The 11,566-nt window shown below is 56.1% G+C and overlaps 1 protein-coding gene across 1 annotated transcript; it reads right to left on the reverse strand.

Moving 5' to 3' along the window:
- Positions 1–3,991: 3,991 nt before the first annotated feature.
- INHBB (inhibin subunit beta B) lies at positions 3,992–8,797 on the reverse strand. The gene is made up of 2 exons (XM_090266658.1): positions 8,339–8,797; positions 3,992–5,829 (listed from the first exon to the last, which is right to left on the reverse strand). Exons 1-2 carry the CDS (start codon positions 8,790–8,792, stop codon positions 5,054–5,056), a joined length of 1,230 nt encoding a protein of 409 aa, XP_090122784.1. The 5' UTR covers positions 8,793–8,797; the 3' UTR covers positions 3,992–5,053.
- Positions 8,798–11,566: the final 2,769 nt, after the last annotated feature.

An 11,566-nucleotide genomic window follows, 5' to 3' on the forward strand; every position in this document is an offset into this window, starting at 1 on the left:
GCCAAGAAAACACTGGGCCCCAGCCTCTCCTCCCTTTTAGAAGGCCCAAAGCAGCATGTCTGCCCTTACCCCTCCCTCCTGGGCAGACTGGTGGCTCAAAGTGACCTTGGAAACATCTTCTGGGGGCAAATACCAACTCTACCACCTTCAGTGAACGGCTCCCTTGGTCTTAATTTTCTTATCTATAAAATGGAAATAATGACATCTATTCTCCATGAATCTCCAGGCTATTGTGAGGACTAAACTAAGGTGATACATGACCTCCCAGAACATGGGAAATGTTTGTTGAGTGAATGAATTTCTGACCAGATGGTACCATTCCACTTTCAAACAGCTTTGGCTTTGGGGCTTCAGGGACACCATGGTGACCCCTGGCATTGAGTGGCCAGCCAGGGTAGGGCACTAAGGGCAACCACGCAGCCACAGAAATGGTACCTGGCCCCACATTCTTGCCCAGCTCACCTAGCACCTGCCCAGCATGAGGGTGATCATAGATTCTAACTGCAGGGAGGTCACCAGCAATAGCCCAAATTAAAAAATATAACTACCCCAATCACAAAGTCCATAAGTGGCCACATACATCACCTCTTGATGAGGATAAAAATGAAAATGCAAGAAATACACACAGCTGACCATGTAGCCACATGGCACCAGACCTCAGTTTCAAAATCCACAAGGTCTCACACTCACCCACACAACCTCAGAGACAGCTAGCCACACACCCCAAACTCACAACCAATCATACACAGTCACAGTCACAATCTCATACCCCCCAAGGCTCAGCATACAGTCATACCTACAGTCACAAAACAGCTCATCACTCAACCTCATCCACAATTCCCCCTCCACTCCCACTCACAGCCACCCCCACCGCCCGCACAGCCAAGTACACCCAGAGCCTGCCACACCCACCCCACTCATGCCCTATGCCTCACATACAGCAGACCCAGCTCCTCTCGCAAAGCTCACAGGTCATTAGTCATTTGCTTAAAACATCCCAATGAAAGCCTAGTAACTAGGCTGGGGTTGCTCCCAGGGCCTCTGCCCAGAAGGGTGTTTTGTTTCTGCTTCTTTGCCTACAATGATGCACTTTCTTCAGCCTATAGCAGTGTCTGTGGCGAGACAGAAGCCTGTGGACACCCTTCTCCCTCAACTCTTGTCCCTGCCCTCACAGGAAGTCTATGCCGCTATGGGGACCTCAAGCATCAGTAGGTGGGTGGTAGAGACATTTGAGGTAGATCGGGGAGACAGCCTCTGTCTCTGTCTCTGTCTGACGCTGCCTGACCCATTCGTCCTACAATAGACTAATGGCCTGAAGAATGACAAAAGGGACAGAGGGAAGGAGGAGAGAGAAACCCTAAAGCAGAGCAGAAGAATTCTAGGTCAAAGACACTGAACCTGGGGGGCAGTGGAAAGCTTTGCTCTTGAGGCCTGCATTGGGGCTCCAGGGGCATATTCAGGGAGAGGTGGGACCCTCAGGCCAGGCCCACTGGGAAGAGGAGAGAATGGGAAAGATTAATCGGAAGAAGAAGATTGAGGACTGAGTGAGGAGGAAGGCACAGGGAAGCCAATAACCACAGACATACAGGAAGGAAGCTCATGACCCTACCGGAGAACACCCAAACCTGCGACAGGGAACATGTGCCTATCCTCACTGCACTTCTCCGGAACAGCTATCGCCATCCGCCCTTGCTCCAGGGGGCCCAGACCCTACAGTGACAGAGCACCGTGCAGGGACCATATCTGCCAGCCCACTGGTCTCATGACCCCAAGTCCCAGACCCTCCCAGGGGCTACTGCAGAACCCTTGGACCACCCTGTGAAGCTCAGTCCAGGAGGGCCCCCAGAGAATTCAACATCCAAACAGCAGAGGCGCCCCTGGCGACTCTTGTGCTGCCCCTCCTAGAAGCTGCCTGAAAAAACGTCAGGGCCAGGGGTTGGGCAGGAGCTGGGGTTGAGGGCCTGGAGCCACCAGCTGCCGAGTCTCGCCCACCACAAAATAGAGGGGCAGGCCTATCTAAGTGAAACTTTCTTCTTTGCCCCTATTAATTTGTCTACCGTCTCAAGACTGTGGATCCACCCTTCAGCATGAAAACCTGGAAGAGCAGTAGCTCTCTTGAATAGGCAAAAATGGAAAAAGACAGGCCAGAAGCTGTCTCCTGCTAAGGAGCTGGCTGTGTGAATTAAGATGTGCCCCTCCAGCTGCCTGGGGCCACCCTCAATTTCCCCATTGTTAACTTAATAGGGTTAGATAATCCCTAAGGTCCCACCTGCTCAAATGTCCTAACATCACATGATCAAAAAAAACAAGCAGCCCCACTGGCCCTGTAGGGTTTCAGATGAAGACAAGGTCTTAGGGCTGCCGCCTTCCCAGGGGAACAGGTGGACCAGCCATGGCACCTGGGCTCAGATACCCAGGGTGCCTGTCCCAACTGCGTCACCTCAGGCAAGCTCTGAGCCTTGCTGAGCTTCAGGTTCCAAACCCTGGAAAATGAAGAATGAACTATTTCCCAGAAAAGCATGATGCACGGGCTGCAGGGTAACACCCCTTCATGGGCATCTCAAGTCACACCTGCAGCTGCAACTGACTATGGTTCCCACCAAGCCCCCACTACCACCTACAGCCAGTTACAACCCCCACAGCAAAGGACAATTAGCATGTCCTCAGCCTTGTTTGCTTTTCTTTCTACCCCAAGATACTAGCCTTCTCTGGATTCCCATCATCTCTATCAGTACATGGAGGTGGCCACAGAGCTCAGGGGGGCTGCAGCCTCCCAGGTGTTTCATTTCCTTCCAAGGATGGGGGCTTTACCAGCACTTTCAAATGATGATAGATGCAGCCTTGGTGAGGCATAATTACTCTTGAGACTAGAGGGGTAAACAGATATGTAATTTATGAATTTGTTGGTTGTCCTTCATTTTGATCTCCTGTCATTGTCCCTAGACTCTCTGAGATCATGCCTGTGGCAAGGACTCAAGAGAGCCAGGAGCCACGAGGCAACAGGCATCAAAGCTGGACGCCTAGACTCACCCTCCTCCCAGCCACCACCTCCAGCCCGCACCCCCAGATATCACACAAGGCAGGAAGCCTGTGACACTCAATCTTTTATTTTCTTAACTGTACACAAATGTAAAATACTTTAACAGCAAGTCTATGGGAAAAGTGTTTGGTTTTAAATTATTATGAAACAGAACCTAGAGGGAGCTTTATTAAATAAACACAAAGATGGGGATTTAAGGATACACACCTGCATTCTACCATAGTCATTTTTACTCTACCTTCTGGGTGTGTGAGGATAGAAAAGACTCATCAAAATGAATAAACAAAATCCATTTATACCCTGAAACACTGGCAGGCCACTCAAGGGATTGTTCAGAACATCTACCTCATATAAGATGGCCTCACCATCTAATAAAAATTAAAACTGATCTCTTGGCCTCTTTGGTTCCAAAATTATGTATAATACATTTAACTGTATTTTTTTTTTTTTTTGCTGCTATAAAAATAACTTCTTTTTTCAAATGGCAGTTTCTGACTAATCATGCAACTAAATCAGTGCAAACATTAAAAGCAATCATTCGCTTTAAAAAGAAGCAAAGGATTTCACTTCAAGTATAAAAATATAAAAAGAGTTGTACAAGTCCAGTTTTGTCTAGTGTGGGTCAACCCTTTAAATTGCATAGTTCACATGGCACTTGGACACCTCGGGGTGAGCAAGTTCAATGCTCTGCCAAGGGCCACTTCTGGGCACATGCAGATGGACAAGTGCTATATCATGTGCATCCAGGCAGGTGTGCAAGTGCTAGGAGAGGTTGGCTAGCAGGAGAGCAGATGGGGACCATGTCCATGACCAGCCCTGGTGACCAGGGACCACATCCCTGGAAACTTCTGCAAAGCAGCTAAAAGCCTTCCCCATCTCTCCCAGAGCAGCTAAACTGCTCCCCCTCCCTTGCCCCCTGCTGAGGGGACACCCCCCCCCCCAACACCCAGCATTTCCAGAAGACCTCCACCCCACCATTTCCTTCTCTGGGCTCATCCTTTTGCCTAGGGGTCATTTCCACCCCACTCCAACCAGTACTAGAGGAATATACCCAGTGAAGGGCAGAGATTGCAACTTTTTCCTGCCCATTTAGAAGAATCCAGATTTTAACTTAAAAGATCATAGCGGCTAGAAAAGTCCCTTTTCAATTATACAACTGAAATGAATAACCTGTCAACTGCTAGTGATCAGTTAAAGCATCAGATTAAGACCCTTCTCCTCTCCCTCCCTCCCCACCTCAAAAGCAAACACACACATAAGTCACACCAGGGACCAAAGCCAACAGTCAAAGGGTCACTGCCACTGCTCCATGGTCTCTGGCAGGTTGTGCACTTTCTGGGCTCCTTCCCTCTGGGAGAGGGAAAAGGTAGTCTCCCCTGGTCCTGCAGCATGAAGAATCCAGGCAGGCGAAGAAGCCAACAGGTTTGAGCCAGGAGATGTTGAAGCACAGCAGGCCTTGCACAAGCAAAGGGTGCCACACAGCCCTCTGCCTGCCCACACACTCCCCACCCCCACCTCTGCTTTCCTCTCAGTGGCTCCCATGCGCACTCACTGTGTGTGTGTGTGTGTGTGTGTGTGTGTGTGTGTGTGTGTGTCTTTGTGCTTTTATGTGTGCTCCGAAGGCTCGATTCAGAGTGGCCAGGCCAGCTGGTGGGAATGGTGGCTGCTCACCCCATTCTCTACAACTGACAGGCATTTGTAACTAAGCTGCCATTTGTCACTGCATCCATTTGCTGGTATCCTGGAGGCTGCTGTGTGGGTGGCAGGATGCGTCTGGCTGTGCGTGTCTACGTGTGCATTTTAAAGTATTTCATGTCAGTTGAGGGTTCTTGCTCTGCTTTTGACTGATTGCTGGATGAAGTAGTAGAGAAATATTTCAGGCTTCACCAGGCACCTTCTGGGCAGCTCAAATGAACAACAGCACTCAGCCTGTCTCACACCCCCTTCCCACAGGGGCTGCAAGAAAGCCCACGCAGGACTGCCCTGAAGCCCCACCACCACAGCCCTGCTGCGTCAGGCGCAGCCACACTCCTCCACGATCATGTTGGGCACGTCCCGCTTGACGATATTATACTCATCATCGAAGTAGAGCATGGACATGGTGCTCAGCTTGGTGGGAATGCAGCAAGAGTTCACCGTGCCGGGATTCAGGCCCCGCATGCGGTACTGGTTCACCACAGCTGTGTGGAAGGAAGAGGCTGAGCCTGGGACCCCCGCCAGGTAAGCTGGGCAGCTGCCCTCACAGTAGTTCCCATAGTAGCCGGTGGGTGCGATGATCCAGTCATTCCAGCCGATGAGGCGGAAGTCAATGAAGAACTGTTGCCTGCAACAGAGATTGGTCCGGCCATCGCATTCCAGGCCCCGCTTGCGAATGCGGTGCCTACTGTCACCCAGCCGTGCCTGCACCACCACAAAGGGCCGGTGCGACTCCTCGCCAGGGTCCACAAACACAGGCACCACAGCCAGCTCCTGGCAGCTATCACACTGCACGTCCAGGTTGAGGCGCCTCTCCCCCTGCTCAAACAAAGCCTGAATGGCCTCTGTGAGCGGGAAGGTGTGCCAGCCACTGCGTTTGAGGTCCACCTTCTTCTCCACCACATTCCACCGATCTCCATGGCCCTGGTCCGGGTAGTACACCTTGACCCGAACTTTCCGCCGATCACCCTTCTCCAGGACATAGGGCAGCAGCTTCAGGTAAAGCCACAGGTTGGCCTGCACCACAAACAGGTTCTGGTTGCCTTCATTGGAGATGAAAAAGTAGAGGCGGATGCGAGAGGAGGCGAAGCCATCTGCGGAGAAGCGGGAGAGCAGGCCAAGTTAATTCAAGGAGAACACGAGGCAATGGGGGAAATAGACTCTGCTGCATGATGCTGGAATGCTAACTCACAGCACAGCTGGAAGACGTTATTGACCAGAAATACCTTTCCCGGGGCCAAGGCCTCTGACTGTAACCTGGGAGAGGCAAAGAAAATTGTTTCCCATTGAGAACCATGGACCAGGTTAGAGCTGAACGGTCCAGGCCTATAAAATCCTGCCTCACCTCTCCCAGTCCAGGGCTCCATGGAGATGGGCTGTCAGGACTCAAAGCTCCACAGAGGAACTTGTCAGGAGGCCAAGATCTTAACAAGTTGTTATGGGTATCTGTGAAATCTAAAAAATAAAACCAGGATCACACCGAAGATATCACACCGAAGATTTTGGGGTGGGTTGTTTTAGTAAAGTGTGTGTGTGTGTGTGTGTGTGTGTGTGTGTGTGTGTGTGTTTTGTTAACTTAGGGCATTGCAAAATCAAGATGAGCCACCTACTGCCTCTTTCCAGTGTTTACCTAAGCATGATCTGATCCAACCTCCAGTGGGACCTCCACTGCAAACAAGCCAGCCCTGCTTATATTTCTGACACAGGAAAGTGTGCTTTGCAGACTGCAAAGTGCAATCCTCATTTCCAAGTAGTTAGTTCCAAGGGACAGGAGATTTAGCCTTGAAACTTGAAGTCCATTCCTTTGACAAGACCTGGGCTCCTCGTTAATGGCACATTCAGAATCTCCAAGGAAAGAGGGAACTGGCTCGTTAGTTTTCTCAATAACTCAGCTCAACAAGAAGAGAGCCCATGCCAACGGAGAGATGACTCCTCTCTCATTCTGTGTTTTAGGAACTCTTCTCTCTGACAATATCTACCTTTTTCTTTCTTTCTTTCTTTCTTTCTTTCTTTCTTTCTTTCTTTCTTTCTTTCTTTTTTTCAGGAAGAACAAATAAAGTAACTGTATGGCCATGGCTGGTTTTATCAACCCTCCTACCAGTGTCCCAACCCCCCAGCCCCCTCCTCAGGCCTCGCTTGGTTTCTCTAATAACATTGACATCTGACTTTGAAATGGGGGAAAGTGCAGCCTTAAAAGCTGGTCTTGGACAAGCTGCCTGTGACCTGAATCTGTTATTTATAAGTCAAAGAGCTAGCTCTACGAAATGGACCAGAAATATAACAGCCCCCGCTGTCATTTTGTGCCACCAGGACCAAAAGGCCTCCTCGAGCTTCCAGAATCACATTTCTACTCTGGGTCCCAAAGCACCTTTTAATCCAAGCTCTTTAATTGCATGTCCAGCTTCCCCACTCAGTCAGACAGCTAAAACAGCAATGTGTTTCTTTCTCAACACAGACCAGCCCCAATTGTCTCTGCTTTTCTCCACACCCGGCCATGCAAAACTTCATCCCTTTTCATTTCCAGGCGGCATCAGCCCAGTCTGCCTGCTGCCTCGTAGGGTGGGGGGCATTTGCTGCCTGGGGACACAACTATTCCCCCACCCTAGGCTCCCTGCCTACTCCCACCCTGACCATACCAGGGCTTCTCCCTTTGCGACCTATTCGGTAGTCCCCTCGGAGCAAATGGGGCTGAGCCCCAGGCACAAAAGCCAGCCTGGCTCATTGAAGTCCTGAAAAGGACAGCAGAATTGAAAATGCAGCATTTTAATGCGGGCACATTTTTCCCCTTCTTTTAAAGTTTGGAAAGATTTTTTTTTTTTCTATCTTGATTTTTATAGTTAGGCAGTGGTAGAAATTTGCAACCCAGAGGAAAATCCAGAAAGGATTCCTACCCTTTGTTAACTACAAACTCCATGGGTCTCAGGCGAGGGGGCTGCTGTGCTGCCAGGCGAGCCCAAAAACATGGGGCTGTCCCTGAGCCGCGTCTTCCTCTGCGTAAATCATGGGACCTGTTGAGAAGCTTGCCTTCCGCCCGATTCTGGTGCCCACACAATCGTAAGAGAGGTTGCCTAGCTCTCCCTAGTGAGGCTTCAGCAATCCTGGCAAGCCCACGCTGCTCGGTGATGGCAGCGGCCCTGGGGCCTCTCACGCAGGCACACACACACACGCACGCACGCACGCACGCACACACTCCTTCGGCCCACGGATATCAACAAGCACACACATCTCCAGCCACACTGCCAAGCCTACACTCGGATCGTGGGAAACAAAAACATTAAGCAATCACCAAGCAAGTGTCTGCGGAGCCAGGGCCGCACGCATCTGCCGAGAGAGGGACGCCCACCCAGAGGCTCTGGGGTCGGATTTCGGAAAGCAGAGGTGGAGGGCAAGGCGTTCGCGGCGGAACTAGGGGTTAAGGGAGGGCGGGCGCGCTGGGTTAAGAAGACCGCAACCGGGACGGAGCGCACAGGCCCTGGGACGAGCGGCTGGGCCGGGAGTCCGGGTCCGGGAAGGCGCGCTGGTTGCGGCGGCCAGAGTGGGCAAGGAGAAAGGGCTTGGGGAAGGATCGAGGGCCACGGCTAGCTGTCCGCAGAACCGACCCACCTGTCTCTGCGAAGCTGATGATCTCGGAGATGCGCTCTTGGCCGTCGGCGCCCGGGCTGGCGTGGCCGTCGAGGTGCGGGATCTCCATACGGCCGTCCTCGCGCACCTTGCCCGCGTGCAGCTTTCGCAGAGCCGTGACCATGGCGGCCTTCGGCACAGCGTGGGTGATGTTGGGCCGGCCCCGCATCTGCAGGCGGCTCAAGATGTGCCGCTTCACCGCTTCCAGGAACTCGCCGTCCACCCGGCCCAGCTCCTCCGGCCGCCGGAAGCCACCGCAAGACGTGCAGGTGTCCTGCGAGTCGCCTGGAGCTCCGGGCGGCGGGGGCGGCGGCGGCGGCGGCGTGGCAGGGGACGGCGGGGGCGTGGGCGAGCCCCAGGCCTCCGGCCCCAGCCAGCCGGCTGCCAACAGCAAAAGGCAGGCGGCCCTCAGCGCGCGACCGGGCAGCCCGTCCATGGTGCGCCGCTGGCGACGAGGGCGCCCGCCGCGAGGCGAGCCGAGCCGAGCGCAGGGCCGGGCTCCGGGCTCCGGGCGCACCGCCCCTCCCCGCCCCCGCCCGCCCGGGCCTCCGCCCGCCTGCCGGGAGGGCTGCTGCTGGCTCACTGTGGGAGGGGGACCGGTCGGGCCGCGGGGTTTCTGCGTGGCAGGGAGGAAGCGCCGAGGGCCGCAGGGACCGGAGAGGCGCGTGGGGCGAGGCGGGAGCTGGAGAGTCACTGCCGCGCGGGCGTCTCGGAGCGCCTGGGTATCTGCAGCCTTCTCCCCATCCTCTCCGCGTCGGGGCCCCTCAGTCCCCGCTCGGGTGAAGCGAAAGCGGAGGCAGCAGCGGCTTGGCTGCGGGTCGGGGAAGGTGGCGAAAAGGCCGGTCAGCGCAACTTGGCCGAGACGGAAGCGAAGGCACTAGAGCCCCCGGAGCGCAGCCGGGCGCGGCTTGGCTAGGCGCTGCGGCGGACTCTGCGGCGGGGCCCCGCACTCGCACCTGAGCGCCTCTCCCTCGCCGCCTCGCACGGAGGAAGAGCCTCGGGTGACGGCACCGGGCAGGTCGTCCTCCCCGCGGGCGGCGGAGCGGAGCGAGCGCAGTGCAGGGAGCGCGGGTCCGCTCAGTGGCGACTCGGAACCCCCGGCCACGGGCCCTGCAGTCTTCCCGGCGCGTCACACGGCAAAGTTGTTTCGAGGCTCCCGGGGTGCCGCATCCATCCACCCGCGGGCCGGCCGGCCGCTGCGCGCTTCAGCTGGCCTCTGCTCCGCCCGCCTCCTCGTTTCTCCCTCCCTCTCTGTGCCTGCCTGCTCGGGCCGGTGGGTCGCGGGTCGCCGTTCGAAGAAGGCGAAGCGGAGGCAGGGCCCTTGTCGGCCCTGGTTCTTCTGCCTGCTGCGGCGGTGGCGATGTCGGCTCAAGCGCCGAAAAGTCTCGCAACGGTGCGGGTGCTCTGGCTCGCTCTCCCACCGGCCCCAGCCGCAGGGCCGGGAGAAAGCGGGCGGGTGGCGGCCGCGTCCCCGCGCCCGGCCGCCACACGGAGTACAGAGCCCGCTGAGGAGGAGTCCTCTCTTTGCCCTCTCTTGTTCTACTCTCCTCGTTTTTTCTCCCAAGGGGGAAAAAAGCCGCACAATCTCCGTAAGTGCGCGCGCGTTGAGATAAACGTTGGGAAAAAAAAAAAAGGAGGGGGGGCCGAGTCTCGCCCTGGACATGCGGGAGGAGGCTCTCGGTGCCTCCCTGCTCCAGCTTCCCGGCGGGGCGGGCGGGGGGGGTGGTGGGAAGAGGCGGAATCTGTTCAGGTCGATGCTGCCGGCTCCCCCCACCCCCACCCCCACCCCCACCCCTGCTTCCCTCCGATTTTTTCCTTTCAGCCTGAGCGAGAAGGAGGGGCAAGCCGGCCCTCTCCCTTCCCCCCACCCTTGCAATGCCCGGCCACTTTCGCTGTCTCGAAACTTTCCCACCACGTGGGCACCCCGGACCCTCGCCCAGTTGGGCGGCAGGCGGCACCGACGGTCTCCGGGCCCAGGATCCCGGCGCTTGCCCCCTCCTCACGACCGCGCAGGCCCTGCCCTAGTCCCTACCGCCGCCCTCCCAGACCCGGAGAAGCAACTCTCACCGCCTTGGCCGCCCCCGGGCCTCCTGGGTTGTTCCCTCACTGGCCTGGCGATGTGGGGGGTGGCGATACGGCTTCGGGGCCGCGGGCTGGCTCCTCTGGTGGTTGTCGCTCCCAGGCTGCAGTGCAGAGCCTTAGCTGAGCGCCCCGGGCCGCCGGCCCACTGGGAGAGGCGGGGGACCTTGCAGGGTGAAGTGGGGGGGGTGGCTCAGGAGGCCTGGCTTAGCGGCTGCTTTCGCCGGCTCTGAACCTCGAGGAACTCCTCGATTGTGCGGGGATCCAACACCGCCACCAAGCACCACCCACCCCTCCAACTGGCAAACCTTGGCCTCGGACAGACCTGAGTTCCATTTGAAGCTCGGCCACTGCCAGCTTTGGAGGAGTGACCTTGCGTACAGTCTTCACCCTCTCTAGTCTCTACCTCCTCATCTATAAAGGGGGGACAATAACACCTATGCTACGCGGGCTGGTTGGGAGCCCCAAAGGAGAAACCGGGCCAAGCTCCTCACAGAACCCAATCAACTCTTAATTGCAAGGCCGCCGTTCTCGGTCCGCCAGACAAGGGGCGCTGTCATTAGAAAGCGAACTCCCAGCCGCGTCCAGACCCCCAAGTGCAAGCCGTCCCTCTGTCCCTCCTTACGCCCCCACCTGGGTGTGGAGCAACACGACAGGGCGCAGCGGCCTGACTAAAAACACGACCCGCCTGCCCTCTCCGCTCCCTCGTCCAGACCCCCATCCACCGCGCCCCGTAACAGGCAAGACTTCCAGACCAAATCGGGGTGGGAGGTCATTCGGGCTTTTCTAGGATATTGGTCAACCCAGGACCACCGGAGGCAAATCTTAGCCTCCAGTTCAGGATTCCTACCCGACAACACCCATTGCGAGCTTCTCAGGCTAGCCTTGCTGCTGTGGAGCTCAGCCGGGACCGAAGTCCCGCCGAGGACTGCAAATCTGGAGGCCGAGCGCCCCCTCTCTCCCAATCAAATGAACCGACCAAAGATGCCCGGCATCTCCCGAGGAAAAATGGGGCTGGTCTGGGAGGCAGAAAGAAGCAAGGGCCCAGGAGCATCCCAGGATCGCAGCCCTTTTGCCTCCTTAAGGGCTTTCTCCAGAGCCCAGCTCTCTGCGGATCCCAAACAAACAGGA

The sequence above is a fragment of the Furipterus horrens genome, unplaced genomic scaffold, assembly GCF_987537825.1.
Source record: "Furipterus horrens unplaced genomic scaffold, mFurHor1.1.pri manual_scaffold_1, whole genome shotgun sequence".
Lineage (NCBI taxonomy): Eukaryota > Metazoa > Chordata > Mammalia > Chiroptera > Furipteridae > Furipterus > Furipterus horrens.

Bases quoted from the DNA above. Each gene is read 5' to 3' on its own strand.
- INHBB (XM_090266658.1), bottom strand. From the start codon at position 8,792: ATGGACGGGCTGCCCGGTCGCGCGCTGAGGGCCGCCTGCCTTTTGCTG. The intron at 5,830-8,338 runs GTGGGTCGGTTC...GCTTCTCCGCAG, and splicing joins CATCAGCTTCGCAGAGACAG to ATGGCTTCGCCTCCTCTCGC.